This window comes from Prosopis cineraria, unplaced genomic scaffold (assembly GCF_029017545.1).
Source record: "Prosopis cineraria cultivar Desert tree isolate PC_DT_omini unplaced genomic scaffold, ASM2901754v1 PC1931, whole genome shotgun sequence".
Lineage (NCBI taxonomy): Eukaryota > Viridiplantae > Streptophyta > Magnoliopsida > Fabales > Fabaceae > Prosopis > Prosopis cineraria.
Genome location: NW_026557256.1, coordinates 1 through 16,349, shown reverse-complemented (window position 1 = coordinate 16,349; position 16,349 = coordinate 1). Strand labels below are relative to the sequence as shown.

The following is a 16,349-nucleotide window of genomic DNA, read 5'->3' as shown; positions in this document are numbered from 1 at the left end:
AAGACATTTTTTATTTTTTGATGTGTAATCATTACATTTTTTTCAAAAGTATTGCCATTGATAATGACTTTATATTTATTGTAAGGTATTTAATAAGGGTAAATATGAAAAGATAAAGTTAGTTTAAAAGTAAGTAATTATTTTATTAGAAAATAAAATTTAATTAAAATTTTTTTATATTTTTAAATAGAGGGAGTAAAAAATATCCAAACCCTCCCCTTTTTAAATGATCAACCATTTACATCAACCCACGTTTGGCTTTTTTCTTTTCTTTATTTTCATTTTTTAAAAAAAGAAAACACGTTTTTCTTATTTTGAGTTGGAAGCCATAGTTTGGGTTAAATCCAATATAAAATACTAATCTAAATAAGCCTAAAAAATGTTAACATTGAGTTTAGAAATTTTAAAAAATTTTTTTTACTTCAAACTATTCAAATTGTTTAAGTAAACTTAAAAAAGTATACATCAAGTCCAAACCCGAAAAAGGATTCGCCAGAATACCCAATTTTTTTATTATTTATAAAGTAATATAAAAATGAAAAATGAAAAAATTAATTTTTTAGAATAGACATTGAAATTACATAAAAATAAAAAAAATATTTAATAATTTAAGTATTCAGGTTAATTTTGATTAGGGCAAAGGTTTGAGAGGTTAGGGTCAAATTTGATCATATAAATTTTTTATACGTTAGAACCTGATTTGAATAAGTTTTATTTGAATAAAGTGACCCTCAAAATTACCAATTTTATAATTGAGCATCAATATATCTCCACTCCAACCTAACATCGTACTCCCAACATAATATTAATATTATGATATTTTATTTCGAAAACTTGATCAGATTTTACGTCTCGTTCCTTCATATTTCAGAAAGATGATAAGCATTCCTATTTCACTGGAGTGAATTTGAACAGTTACTGTTGCTATTTTTTACCTACATTAAATTATTAATATTATGATATAAAATAATTTAAATTTTATAACTAATCATATATATATATTCAATGGACTACTGTTACATATATTTTATTTTTTATACAGAGTTCAATAAATTTAAATATTATATATAAATTTTTTAATATTTATATTTTAGAAAAAGCAATGACTTTTATAGTAATTTACATTTTTAAATTAATTTTAGTTAAATTATTTAACCATTTTTTATTTTATCAAAACTAATTTTTAAAAATAAAATTTTGCATAATTATATTATAATATAATTGATTATAATTAAAATTAATTATATTAATCAATTTTTTTATAGTTAATTTTATTCAACTGGAGTTTAAATACACTCTGAAATCTTTGTTTGTTGGATTCATAATGGGTTTCCGCTTTCCGCCCCGGAAAGCGACGAATTTGTTGGTCTCGCTAGCAAATTGTTGACGGTGACGCAAGAAGTACAACCAGACATTTATTGCCGATCTGCTCTCTGCTAGACAAGCTTCACTGTCTTCAACAGATGGGTTTTATCATTGATCAGTGTCAATGTAAACGAAAACACATTGAATTTTCAATTCCTAGTACGTTGACGGGAGAATGAACAATTTTTTTTTTAATGAAGAAATGATAATTTAATGCGCAGAATGTGATGAGCACCGTAAAGTTTTAAAAAGTTAAATTTACGTGTGAAATTATTTTAGTGTCTCATACGATTTAAAAAGTTTTAATTTTTTAAATTATTTTAATTATTGATAAAATTAAATTTGTGAATGCTTATATTAAATTTGTGAATGATATAAAATTAGTTAAACTTTACTAATAAAAATTATTATTTTGTAAACCATTTTAATTATTAATAAAATCAAACTTACCAATAATTATATTAAACTTATAAATCATATAAAATTAGTTAAATTTACTAATTGAATAAAGCTGTTGATAGAAAATTGTAATTTTTCAAATTGTGTTGGTCATTAGTGAAATCAAATTTACGAATATTTATATTAAAATTGTAAATAAGTAAAATTAGTTGCAAATCAATACTAAAATAATTTCACATATAAATTTAATATAAAAAAGTCCCTTGTAGCCTTATCGTGATTATTATATTTTACGGGACTAAAATATTATTATTTTTATTTTAGAGAAATTTATCTATTATTTCTTTTATATTAAATCATTATATTTAATTACACTTTATATGTTTTTTTTTCTAAACACGTGCTACTATAGAAAAATTTTACAATTCTCATGACATGCAAGAATTAAAGCTAGTTTGTTTTTCAAAAAAAGTTAAAGTTCTGACTTATTCTTCTAAACCAATATTAGACGTATTTTACAAGTGTTACTTGATTAAAAACAAAAAATATATCTTTTAATCCTTACACTTTATTCATATTTTATTATAGGTTCTTATATTTTTTTTATTTTAAATTCCTACACTTTTATTTTTTAATATTTTATGTCTTTAAATGAACAAAGTGTAGGAATTTTGGATGAATATAAAACATTAAAAAATAAAAATGTAGGAATACAAAATATTAAAAAAAGTGCAGGAACCTATAACAAAATACGAGTAATGTAGGGACTAAAAAGTATATTTTTCTTAAAAATATAAGACATTGGATAATTTTTACAATTATTTTTCCAGCTATGCCTTGCTTCATTTATTACCCTTTTAAAAAAATGATATATTAAAATTTTAATTATTATTACTAAAGCACTTATATGAAATATTCAATGAAGATAAAATTAAAAAGATGTAATTTTTTTACAAAAATAAGATTTTAAGTAGCATTTTTTGAAAATCATGAATTACCAATGCTTTATATTTATTTATTTTTTTGATAACAATCAATGCCCTATACTTAGTCCGGAGGGAGTATCTCAGTAGAAAAGTAGATATATAAGAAGTCATATTACAACAAAAATGTCAATAAATCAAGGGGATTTCAATCTTTTTTTCAGTAGTGAAAGGTAATTACAGATCCATTTTTGCCAAAGATACAACAATGACAATAAACTTTATCATATTAGAAGGGTTAATTTTATGATTATACAATATTATTGTGCTCCGCTAACAATCAAATCTTTAGGTGAACAAAAACATTAAAGATTGAAGTAGAATTTAGTTGTGCATTTATAACTAAATCAAACATTTGAAAAGTACCACTTTATCTCCAACCGAACTAAAAAGTTCTGTAATTTTTGCGGGGGAGCCATGATTCATTGGCAATCAACTTTTTATAAAGTTTACATGGTGCATGGATAGGGGTTGACATGGTTGAGCGGCCATTTTCTGAATTAATGGGCATTCAATTTTGATTGCTTATAAAGTAAAACTAGATTATATATTTTTTATTTATTACAACGCTACAGAAAAATTGAACAAAGCATTATATTATAATTATAATTATATTTAAAATCATGAAGTTGATACAGCCTATCAAAAAAAACATAAAAAATGATAATATTAAAAGTGTTGTGTGTCGAGCAGTCGGCTAAACTAAATTATATTCAAGTATTGCATAGATAAAGAGACCTTAATGCAATTTAATTGGAAAGGTCAGGTCATTTTGGCTTCGTTTGGTATGATGAAAGAGTTTTTAATAAAATTGAAATTGGAATTGAATCGAAATTGAAATAAAATTGAGTTTTAAAAGTGTGTTTGGTATAAAGATGGAATTCTAATATAATATTAATTTGTATATATAATTAAAATAAGAAAAGATCAAATTGCTCTTTTTTTTCAAAATTTAAAAAACCTACTTTATCATAAATGGACAAAAAAGATAAAGATAGTGTGATCCACAAAATGAATTCAAAAGAATTAAAGCAATTCTATAGTCAATATGATGGAATTAAATTCTAACATTTTTGATAGAATTAAAATTTTTAAGAATTGCAACTCTTATATATTAATTATGTTTAAATTAAGATTTTATTTTTGATTTCATCTTCACCTTATTAATTTAATAATACCAAACATGACCTTTGTATATTTGGTTTTGGGATGCTGCGCCGCGCGTAAACGGGACCCCCAAAATAGCACACACACTACATGTACAATTACACACATCTGGACAAGCAGGCAACAAAATTTCTTGGTCACATGGAGCGAAAAGCTCACAACATCGATATTATTCCACGACTACGAACTATCTGAGAAGCACTCGAGATCACTTCTGTTTTTGGCCAAGCTATAATTTGTGTATAAAGACAAAATATGAGTGATGCTGTAATGTAGTACCCGTAATTCGTAAACAGATTATTTCAAGCTAGCTGACCAAACCCAAAGCAAACTGCCAAAGGGTTCACATGGGTTGGCTCATTTATTTATTTATTCTCCAGAGTCTACAAGGTTGACGCTTTGCCTTTGGCAGGGCATCAACTGCGGAGGGTCGAGAAGTACAACTGTCCAAATAATCTTTTAAATTCAGGACCAATTTGGTTGCGTATCCATATTTGCATTCATTTCCAAGTTATTCTTATTTCTCTTTGAAGGGTTTACCGTACCATTTCTCCATCGTAAAATTAAATACCAACTTTCCTCAAATCCGTTTTCATTGAAGCAGAGAACTGCACTCCATGTATAAACCCAGCGGTGAAGGTTTTAATAAGGGAGAATTAGGTCTAATTCGTCCTAAAACAAAATAATTGAATGGTAATGACTTGGATGGGAAGAAGTGTGGAGCACCGACCCTCCAAGATCAGTTACATCATCGAACATCTGGCGTCCTTATCATCCATCGAGCATGCTCTTTTATATTCCATTCCTAGTCCCAGTCACACTGGGGTCACAGATCTCGAGGGACAACCCAAAAACTTATAAAATCTCACTCCGTAATTTAAAAAAATGAGAAACAAATGAGAGCAATTTAAACTGCTCCTTCTCACCGAGGCGAACATGGGCGGAGCTGCTCTCTCTCTCTCTCTCTCTCTCTCTCTCTAGAAAGCCCGAAGAATCACAGACTACAAAAGGACGCGGCGCATCACTGAAGCCCTAGGGATGGGCCTCTGTGTTCCTTCCTTCTCGACGAAGCATCGAGAAATTCTCTGCGATCTGAATCTTTGAAATGTGCTTCTCCAGAGCCAGGGCAAGAGTCAGTTCTATTTCCCGCTCGTTACGTCGATGATTGAATTACGTCGACGCCAGAGGATTCTCATCCTCTCTCTGCTCTCTTTTACTGTTTTTGCTCCTCTCATTTTATTCTCTGACAGGCTTAAACTTCTCGCTTTTAACGGTAAATTCACTCGGCGTGCCTGCTTGCAGTCCTGTGTATATTTTATATTGTGTCAAGTTATCTGTTATTGCTTCTCATCGTGTAAATTTGGTTTCAGGTCGGAATGAGTTTGTGGAAGATCTATCAAGTATTGTAAGAATCTTGCTCCTCTGTCATCAGATTCTCACCATTGTTTTCCCGATCAAACAAATAGGTTTTTCGTTCTTTCAGTTTGTTTGCTGACCACAAAATTTGAGTAAGAGGATTTAGGTTTATGCATTTTTTAAATCTCTGGTTCCTGTTGTTTTAGAGTCGGTGGGATTGTTTTTTTTTTTTTTGGGGACGGACAGCTAATTTGAGTTTATTGTGCTTTTGGCTTTAAACTACGGGTTCGAAGATTCTAATCTACTATGACTTTTTTTCCATGAACCTTGGAAGAAATTTTGCCATACTTCATCGGAAGTCAAGTGAACTGCCTGTTACACTCTTTTCTTGTGATTTGAATTTGAAATGAATTTAATCTGCTTCTTGCAGACATACAGGACAGATACCTTGAAATTGAATTCCATAGAAAAGGTAGCGGCATATCTGATGAGATCCTTCCTCAGTTTTTAATTGATTACCATTCTTTACACTGAATTGGAAAATCATGATATTTAGTTAATGCTTGTATTTTTTTTGGGCCTTTCAGGAAGATGCTAGAGGATTAGAAGAGCCAAAACAAGTTGTTTACAAAGAAAATGATTTTGTTCCCACAATTAATTACAGTTCCAAACAGAGGAACGATTCTGAAGAATCTGGAATTGTAGGGTACAGAAGTAAGTTTTTGATAAGAAATGTTAGGTATCTCTAGGAGCATTTTGAATATCTAATTTCTTCTCCTTTTTCCCCAACGTAATGTCAACACTTTGGGATTAGCTAAACTTTGCGTGCTGTTCTGGAGTTCCAGGATTCAATGATGACAAAAAAGAAAACCAGCAAGTTCAACGGAAAGGATCTTCTTCCATTTCTGGAGAAAAGGTTTGTGCTACTTTCTTTAGTGAATCGCATCATCAAAGATTGTAGGGGCACCTGCTTCAATTTCTTTCTCTAGTACAAAGAAGGAGTATGCCTAATTGGAAGATTCATCTCTCAGGTTTCAGTAAAGATAGATGTAATGCACTTAAATTTCAATTTATGTTAGGATTTTTCACTTCTTTTCTGTTAAGATCATTTCACGCCTTCAACGTTTCATTGGATAAAATAAATGCTTCTGTCACATAGACATTGTTGTATGGCGCTAGAAGTTTTTGTGGAAGCACTTGTATAATAGTCAAAAAATAAAGTGGCACATATAAGCATTGTAAACTTACAATGTAACGTCACCTGGATTCTTGGTATTTATATTTCAGTTATCAACTTCTCTCTAATGTGGATGTTAATTTTTCTTTTTGTCTGGCCTACATGTACATGTTAATTAATTATACCATCATAAGATTGGAGTTTTTACTTGATCCGTTATGGAGCGTCCTGTCTTGAAGGGAATGCTTTAATAACTACTGACCTTGTAATCTGTATTTGATATGATTAAAAATCAAGGCCTGAAAAATTATTTCAATATCATTTAGTTGTTCGATAATCATCAAGCCAATACATTTGAACCTTTCCTCATTTTTTGGACAATCTCAACTCTTGTTTATAGGTTGACGTCTTAAATTACTCATGCCTAACCTTTCTTGGAGAAAAGAAAGTAGACTGACTAAGACCACATTGTTACTCATGTGATTTACCATGCACCTGGCATGACATTTACTGATTTCTGAAAAGAATCAGAGAACAGTCTAGGAAAATTTCAGTTTTCTATATGATCGCAGGATCCCTTTGGTTGCTTTTGGCCTCAATATGTAGTCCAGACGTGTGCTGGTTTGCTCCTGAATTAATTTGAAGTGTGTCAAGAAATTTTTCGTCAGATGTGTTGATTTTACGGATGAGCTATTTAATGCTAAATGTTAGGGAAATTCAATCAATTTATTAAATAGTACTTGCAACTCTGCACTAATTGCATTCATCTATGCACTGATCTTATATATCTTGCTCATCCATACTGTGAACTATTTTTGTGTTTAATGTTTTTCAAGATTTTTAGAAGAATGACTGTATCATAAATATGCATTAGGCTACATGAACAGGGATCATTAACTCCATTTCTCAACACAGTATCATAATGTTCATATCTATACGATTCTAATTTGATATAGATCTTGACATGGGTGGCAAATAATATACAAGGACAATGAAAAACCAGTGGTTCATGGTGGGACAGAACATCTGTTTTTCTAGGTTTATTGAGTAAATATGTAATTACAACTTGGATGGTGGGCTGCAATCTATCATTACAGTTGAATTGTTAAAAAAAAAAATGAAAAAGAACTTACATGCTTGCAGTCTTATATTACTTTTTAATGTGGTTGAACTTGCAGAAGAAATTTAATGAAACAGTTCCACAATATCAGAACATGAACACTCAATCACAGAGAAAAAAACATGAAAATATTGGAGGGAGAAACGAGCAATCTGATCAAAAAACATCACAACATCATCAGACTTTACACAGTTGGTCACATAAAGCATCAAATGAGAGGGTAATGGAGATTAAAGACCAAATTATTAGAGCCAAAGCATACTTGATGTTTGCACCACCTGGCAGCACCTCACGCTTGGTCAAGGAGTTGAAGCTGCGTATTAAAGAGATGGAACAAATTGTTGGAGAAGCCAATAAGGATTCAGATTTACCAAGGAGGTATATTCCTGTCTTATATTCCCTTTTTGCATTCATTTCAAAAATTCTTTTCTGATATTCCCAACTTGCATTCGTTTCCCGATTGATTGCCAGTTTGTACTAAATATGATGAAGAAATCTCTAACTCCAACTATGTATTAAATCTTTGGGACTGTTGGTCTTGCTGTTCAAAAATGGTGAAAACATTTATATTAATGCTCTGGTTAAATTTCAACTATCAAAGTCGATTGTTTTTTTTATTTCAATCTGAAAACAAGTGAAGTTCACAGTGCTTTGCAGAAAATGAAACACATGGAAGCTTCATTGTCCAAAGCCAACCGTGCTTACCCACACTGTCATCTTATGGCTTCAAAGCTTCGTGCAATGAACTATAATGCTGAAGAGCAAGTTCGGACTCAGCTAGCTCAAGTGTCATATCTTGTTCATCTTGCTGCAAGGACTACCAGTAAAGGCCTCCACTGTCTTTCTATGCGGCTGACTGCAGAATACTTTGCTCTGAGGCCTGAGGAGAGAAAGTTTCCAAATGAAAATAGGATCGATGATCCTGAACTTTATCATTATGCTGTCTTCTCTGACAATGTTCTGGCCTGTGCAGTGGTTGTTAACTCCACTGTTTCTACTGCCAAGGTAAATGCTCTTTGTTACATGGATTAACTTTTTCTTTTCCCTTTTCCCTTTTAATGCAATCATTCTTTAATTTTACCTTAGGCTAATAAGTCACTTACCATTGCTGAAATGGAGAAAGACTATAGCCAATTGAATACTGAGCTTAGCTATTCAGTATCAATTTTTCCTCCTGTTGGTTTCATTCTAACTTTTATTAAGTTATTTTTGTGTAGTATGTACTTGGCGCCTCAGTTATTATTTTGCATAGTTGATATTTCTCTAGTTCAGATGAGAATGTTACGATGGATGTGCGGACATACATGTAAAGATAAAATTCGAAATGAGCACATACGTGAAAAAGTGAGGGTGGCACCTATTGAGGAAAAATGGTAGAAAATCGGTTGAGATGGTTTGGGCATGTACAAAGAAGACCAAGGGAGGCACCAGTGAGAAGAGTGGAACATATAACTTTGAGTCCGATTAAGAGAGGTAGAGGAAGGCCTAAGAGAACACTCTTGGAAGTTGTTGAACGTGATCTCTTAATTAATAATATTTCTAAAAGCTTAATAAATGATAGAGCACAATGGCGTCTTGCAATCCATGTAGCCGATCCCACCTAGTGGGATAAAGGCTTGTTGTTGTTGTTTGTTGTTGATATTTCTCTAGTTCCCTCCTCATGGGTCGAAAGGGCGTGTCTACATTGATTGTCTTTTATGGTAATTACATAATACTTATGTCATATTTGAAGAGTTCCCTTATTCCAATTAGACATGTTTTCATGTATTGCACAAAGTCTAAGATATAAGGTGCACGATTGATGGCTTTGAATAATATGATTTGTTGCAGATTGTATTATATATATTGATGTTCAACTCATTTTTTCTTTACCCTAAAAAGTATCTATTTCTGGAAGAATAATGCACTTCATTATTATTTATCCATACCAAAAAAAATGCACCATTAACTAGCGAGCAAAGAAGTTGAACCTGATTTCATTATTATGCATTTCATTATTGATTCTAACACGAATAATAGGAATCTGGTTGTGTATGTAGTGGCAAGAATGCTTTACCTGACAATGGCTTTTACCATGCAGGAACCAGAGAAACTTGTTTTCCATGTGGTGACCAATTCACTCAACTTTCCAGCAATCTCAATGTGGTTCATATTTAACCCACCAGGCCAAGCCACACTCCACATACAAAATATAGACAAATTTAAATGGATGTCTAAGTACAGTGGCTTCAAGAAACAAAATTTCAGTGATCCAAGATATAATTCTGAACTCAACTGCCTTCGCTTCTATCTACCAGACATCTTCCCTGCTCTCAATAAGATTGTTCTCTTTGATCATGATATGGTGATCCAACAAGATCTCAGTGACCTATGGAATGTGAAGATGAAGGAAAAAGTAAATGGAGCAGTTGGGACTTGTCAAGAAGGTGATACTTCATTTTACAGGATCAATACGCTCATCAATTTCTCAGATCCATTTATTGCAGAGAGGTTTGATGGCAATGCATGCACATGGGCATTTGGGATGAACTTGTTTGATTTGAAACAGTGGAGGAGATTGGATTTAACTGGTGTCTATCACAAATATCTGGAAATGGTATGAATAAAACAAAAATTTTCTAGTTTGTAGCATGCTGCTAGTTTTTTATCCCTTCCATTATTTTTTCACCTGCAGCATTTATTAGACAATCAATTCATGTTGGATTTATATCTCTTAACTTTTCAGTTTGAGTTTTGGAATGAATGAAGTAATCCAGAGCTGACATTTCTAGATAGGGAAAAACTTGTATGCTTAGTTTTATATACTTAATGTGTTTATTTCCAATTATTGTATGACAAATTTTTGTTATTTCCAAGACGTGTGTATGATTTATAAATCATTTATTGTATAACAAATTTTTGTTATTAATATTATTAATACATTAAAATTCATTTATCTTGATATGATTGGATAAAAGTACATTACGTCTACAAGGCTTAAGTACCCAAGTCTTGCCCTTATATATATATATATATATATTTTTTTTTTATGAAGACGTGTTTCCTTGAAGTTGGGTTAAATCATTCTTAGCCAGCATTTTTTCTGCTACACGAATGGTTAGGCAAGTAGTTTTGCTTCTGTTGCAAATTAATACCTCATCATGAGGCTGTTCTCTGTAGTCAAGTATTTGACATTCCTACTATAGCCAGATTTGTTATTTCCAAGTGATGCCTCTTTATCTCCAAAGATATGTTGGCTAAATTATGTTAAGCAACACCACTATGCCCACCCTCATTTTGCTTTTTACAAATGAAGGTCATACATGTTCACTCAAGCAACTTATACTCCTCTATTCCTTTTCTTTTTTTAAAATGTTCGTCAAAATCCATACCTGAATTGCTGGCCAAAAAAAAAAAAAATCATATCTGAATTTTGATGCAATGACTTCTGATGCCTACTTATCTGGTTAATGTTTTCAGGGTTCTGAGAGGCCATTATGGAATGCTGGGAGTCTGCCTATAGGGTGGCTCACTTTCTATAACAAGACAATGGTGTTGGACGGACGGTGGCATGTTCATGGCCTTGGTTATAACTCTGGCATAGATCGAAATAAAATTGAGCGTGCCGCTGTTATACACTATGATGGAATTAGGAAACCATGGTTGGATATTGCGATGGGAAGATACAAGGGTTATTGGACCAAATTTATTAATTATGACCATCCTATATTGCAACAGTGCAATGTACATGAGTAGGACAAATATTCCTACCTTGCTGAGTAAATTGACCAATCCGATGGCACATTATTTGCCTCTCCGCTCCATTCTTTCCTGTTCTTTGGCAGTTCTGATTGTAAAGCCCTTCGTACCTTCTCAACAATATTCTATACATCGCTTGTTGAAAAGCTTAGCCAGTTTATAGTGACAGTTAAGATGGAAATAAGAATCAGAGGCATTTTAGCTGTTTGCAGATACTGTTGGTTTTCGTGTAAATAATTCATCTTTGCTGTTCTTATTTATTGATTCCGTCCTAGTTACAGCGTGACTGTTAGCAGATCTATGCTTTAACCCTAAGAACAAATTTATGCGCCATTTGTTAAAATTAGGGCAGTGTTCCTCCATTGCAGTATTCAATGATCGTTTCATTTTATCTTTCTTTGTTTCCTGACACATGATGCTGTAAGTGGGAATCAAGTGCGGGCTTGCTTTTATCCCCTGTTCATAATTTTTCCGGATGGTTTATTGTTCATATGACCGGGTGGTTTAGTTATCATTTCCTCGCCACTTGTATGGCCTAAATTTCATTTTAAAGGCCATTTGAGAACCTAGGAATTGTTTCACCGTATGGGTTTCGAGGAACTCACGATCTTGTTTCCCAGGGAACTGGTAACCAAAATAATGAAGTATTGAAAGTTGTGGATTTTTTTTTTCCTTCACCCTACACCTAGAAGGATAGAAAACATTGTCAGTTGAATCGGGAGGGCATGTGGGTTATCAAACGGATCATGCGTGACACGTGGAAGAAGGTAATTGGACTTGTAGAGATGGGGCAATCCAACGAGAGGCTTGAAGTCTATCCATACCGTGTGGTGTACAGGAGTGGCTTTTGTTGCAATGATAGTAATAATATTAATCGAAAGCGTCTGCTAAAATGTGAAATAAACTGTTATCCCTTGTGCTTCAGCAGCGAGGACTCTACGACTTGATCCAGCTGTATTGAAGAAAAATGGCAACCATCTCCGCCGGCACCCCTACCTCGTCCGTCACCCACGCTTGTCTTGCACACAAGCGGCCCCTAGGGCGTTCCCCTCGTGTTGGTAAGCCTTTTCTTTCCGCCCTAAAACCATTAATTCCTTTTCTTTCGTAGGCATATATAAATCAAATAATTGTGTGCTTACTTTTGGACTCATAGTTGCATGCTTTAAAATGAACTTAACGGGTCACTTGGTTGTGTAGGGATGCCAGCAATGGCTAAAGTGGGAAGAGTGAGATGCTCCATGGAGAGCAAGAGTGGCGAGGAGCAAAGCAAATCAGAGGCAAAGGTGGGGATGGGAGCATCACTGGTGGCAGCTGCATGCGCTGCAACGATGTCAAGCCCAGCCATGGCTCTAGTGGACGAGAGAATGAGCACTGAAGGAACGGGGCTTCCCTTCGGTCTCAGCAACAACCTTCTGGGCTGGATCCTCTTGGGCGTCTTCGCTCTCATTTGGACTTTCTATACTGTCTACACTTCTGGACTTGATGACGACGAAGAGTCTGGATTGTCTCTCTAATTCCTCGCATCAAGTTTATAAAAAAAAAAAAAAAAATCTCCCATCAATTACTCTTTTATGCAGTCTCCTCTCCTTTCCTAATCAATCTTGAGTCTTCCATCAATACCACTTGTGCATCCCTTCCCAGTTCCCACACTTAATCACTTCCTTCTTTCTTCATTTGCTACTTACTCTGCTCTTTGTTTATTTGTCACTCCAAATCCAAATCTGCAACTGTAGTGTAAACTGTAAAGTATATATCAAAATTGTGCCGAGCAAAATATTAATCATAAAGCTTTCACAGCGAAAAGGGATATAAGGTGTATAAATCACTCTAGATGGAGCCGCCGAAGCATTCCATGCATGCAAGGGTCACAATTACTATCAAACAGACAAACACGCTCTGGTCTTCTGTGTTTAGAATCTCACTACTAATGAATAGCACGTAATAAAAGGGAGAGGATGTTCTAAGGAGAAGAAGCCGAGACACTGCAGTTGCAGCGAGGGAAGAGACGTGGAGAGATGCCTGGGAGTAACATTTTCCACATTCATAGCCTCTAAAACATACAGCTTGTTATTTGAGCGCCATTAACAAAATCTTGATGTCACATCTCCAGCAGACTCTACCATTCATCACTTCAAGTATTCTGAACGATTTAAATATGGAGCAATAAGTTCACTTGTATCAGGCAAATCTAACAACATAAATTTTCTTTTAATTTGTTTATGGTTGACCAATTAATTCTACATCTTATCTTTATATGCTGGCGAATCCCCTTTTGGTGTCATTTTTGTAGGTGGCTGCTACTCTTTTTGAAATAAATACTTTGTATGGCAGAATAAAAAAAGGAAATAATTGTTTCTTTTAAATTTAAAATCTGAATTCGAATTATCTTAGACATCTGCATAAGGCATCTCCGCAATTTTTCAAAGAGTGAGTTTTTATGTAGAATTCCCTAATGTTCCCTTCAGGGATGAATCCAGAAATCATAATACGGGGCTCATAACTAAAATTTTATCTAAATGTGGGGGTTTAACATTGATTTGTATATTTTTTATAGACAAAATTATATCTATTTGTAAAAAAAAAAAAAATTTGAAGTATGGGGGCCAAAGCCCTGTTTGCCTCCCTGTGAATTCGTGACTGGTTGCTTACGACAAGAGATAGCTTCTAATGTTCTGGGAATTTTTTTTTTTTTGGGTGACCTTCTCAAGAGTGGGGATTTACTACTCGCTTCTTGCTGGAAGCACTACAACAGGCTAGTATACAGGGAAGATCAAAAATTTCGGCAGCATTACCATGAGCTTTTTAGGCCAGTATCTGTCTCAGGTTATGCTGTAGAAGTTGGCTTTATATATCCTTTGAAACAATTTGAAGCAAGAACTATTAAATTTACTTCAAAATATCCTGGCATTGCTGTTTGATGTTTGCCAAGGGATTGCACACTCACTTCCTGTCATCTCCTGGCTCAGTGTGATTATTTTATCTCATATAACCTAACTGGGGGATCGAGCATCGTATCCTGGAACTGAATGACTTGGTCAGCTTCTGCCAAGCGATAAGCGGCCTCCCGCTTTTCTGCGCGATATGCCAGCGCCACCTCATATTTTTAAAAGGGGTCTCGAGTTTGTATTGTATTTAAATTTAAACTATCATAGTTTTTTGTAGTCTCGTATTAAAAAAAAAAGTAAAAAAGGTCTTGAGTTTGCATTGAGATATCTGTTTTACAGAAAATAATTCTAATTCTTTTAACTATAAAAAATCCAATTCTTTTAATTGCACATTATCCCCCTTTTTGGGCCAGCAATAGGACACTTATTTCACCTTGATGTCATTCCGTAGATATTAAATTGCCTTTTCTTATGTATTAAAAATTTGAAATATTTTTTTTACCAACAAACACTTGACTATTTAAAATTTATAAATAATAATAATTTCTATAAATTAGCATATATATATATATATATAATACATCAACATGAATATGAATATTAATATTTTAACAAGTATTGATTATATAATCTTATTTGTGATAACGAGATGATATGTTGATACAACGATATATGGATTGCGTGAAGCTGTTAAATTTTTTTTAATCCCTAGACGCATTTCAAGGAAAAAACCAAAAAATCCCTAGATGCAACCCTGCTGGGAGAGAAGATGAAAACAATGGCTTCCTGTCTCACAAGCCCCAAGCTCTCCTCTCTCTCTTCCCCAACTCTTCAGACCCTCTTCTGCAAAAAGCCCACCCTTTCTCGCTCAATCGCTTCCTCTTTTGTTTCTCTTCCCAAAACCCTATTTTCTCTCTCACACCATGCCTCTGACTACCATCATCGCTGCACCTTCACCGTCCGTTCTCAGTCTGAAAATGGAACCGATGCTTCCCGCCACTACGACTTCGACCTTTTCACTATTGGTGCGGGCAGTGGCGGTGTCCGTGCCTCTCGCTTTGCTGCCAATTTCGGCGCTTCAGTCGCTATCTGCGAGCTCCCTTTCGCCACCATCTCGTCCGACACTACCGGAGGAGTCGGCGGAACGTGAGTGCTGTCTCGATATGTGTCTTGCTCATTTCGTAGTATTAGGATTTGAATATAGCCTTCGAATTGCCGTGGAAACTAGGCTACCAATTAATATCACGCTGTGGAGTATCGATTAACGTTGAATTTGGTTGACTGAAACTTAGGTAGTTTCTGTTTTTGAGACTAATGCTGTTTAAAAAATGTAAATGGCTTTACGGTGCAAAAATACGGTTGTGTGTTAGAAACAAATGTTTTTCCGGGGAAAAAAATTATCTTCGTTCCCATTGAAGCTGGTGTGAAGTGCACCTTATGATTGGCGGGCGCCTTGCTTTGCACTCAGTAGAAAATTCTCAGGGAGTCGAGAAGATAGAAAGCAGTAGTGCTGGTAAGTCAAGTAAAGGTGTTGATGGTACGGCCTCGGAGAGAAGAACGAAGAACAAGACTAAATTAGTTTTGGAGAACTTAGATGACTCCTAGGTGATCGATTTGGGATGGTAGGATTGGAGTGATTATTTACCAGGTCTGAACCAAATCAACTCACAAGATGGGGTGAAAAGAAGTACGAGAAAGAAAGCACCGGTTTGACAGAAAGAAAAAATGGGGTTATGGTTTTTTTTTTTTTCCCTTCCCCTTTTCATTTCTTTTTTCTTTCCCCTTGGGGGGTGGGTACACAGAGGCATACAAGGTTAGCTTGTTTCTTTTTTTTATTATAAAAGTATCTTTAAGGTGTGACATATCTGTTTTTCAAGGATTGGGTGGGTGGTGGGCTGAAATGAATTTAAGATACAGCAACTGTAGCATGTTTCCAGAAGCATTTAATCTACGTTAAGTGTTTCTGTTACTGTGAGGATTCAAATACACCTCTTTATTATTATTATTATTTTTTACTTGTCTTTTCCATGCAGCTGTGTACTACGTGGATGTGTGCCGAAGAAGTTGCTTGTCTACTCATCAAAATATGGTCATGAATTTGAAGAAAGTAATGGATTTGGTTGGAGATATGATAGTGAACCAAACCATGACTGGAGTAC

At 34.0% G+C, this 16,349-nt stretch overlaps 3 protein-coding genes across 4 annotated transcripts; all 3 read left to right on the top strand.

Annotated features, from left to right (window-relative positions):
* Nucleotides 1-4,836: 4,836 nt before the first annotated feature.
* On the top strand, nucleotides 4,837-11,696 carry LOC129301158 (probable galacturonosyltransferase 6). 2 transcript variants are annotated; one of them, XM_054939728.1, is made up of 9 exons: nucleotides 4,837-5,187; nucleotides 5,285-5,319; nucleotides 5,701-5,742; nucleotides 5,858-5,984; nucleotides 6,116-6,186; nucleotides 7,626-7,945; nucleotides 8,215-8,572; nucleotides 9,648-10,163; nucleotides 11,027-11,696. In XM_054939728.1, the coding sequence occupies exons 1-9, from the start codon at nucleotides 5,076-5,078 to the stop codon at nucleotides 11,300-11,302; spliced, it is 1,857 nt and encodes a 618-aa protein (XP_054795703.1). In that variant the 5' UTR covers nucleotides 4,837-5,075; the 3' UTR covers nucleotides 11,303-11,696. The 2 variants fall into 2 exon arrangements, with proteins under 2 accessions (XP_054795703.1, XP_054795702.1); XM_054939727.1 differs by having other exon boundaries at nucleotides 6,110-6,186.
* A 478-nt stretch (nucleotides 11,697-12,174) lies between these two features.
* Nucleotides 12,175-12,978, top strand: LOC129301160 (photosystem II reaction center W protein, chloroplastic-like). The gene is made up of 2 exons (XM_054939729.1): nucleotides 12,175-12,363; nucleotides 12,503-12,978. Exons 1-2 carry the CDS (start codon nucleotides 12,273-12,275, stop codon nucleotides 12,817-12,819), a joined length of 408 nt encoding a protein of 135 aa, XP_054795704.1. The 5' UTR covers nucleotides 12,175-12,272; the 3' UTR covers nucleotides 12,820-12,978.
* Nucleotides 12,979-14,875: 1,897 nt separating this feature from the next.
* On the top strand, nucleotides 14,876-16,344 carry LOC129301157 (glutathione reductase, chloroplastic-like; the record flags this gene model as incomplete). Its single annotated transcript, XM_054939726.1, has 2 exons — nucleotides 14,876-15,336; nucleotides 16,224-16,344. Coding segments are annotated over exons 1-2 (498 nt in total), but the record flags the coding sequence as incomplete, so codon positions are not given.
* Nucleotides 16,345-16,349: the final 5 nt, after the last annotated feature.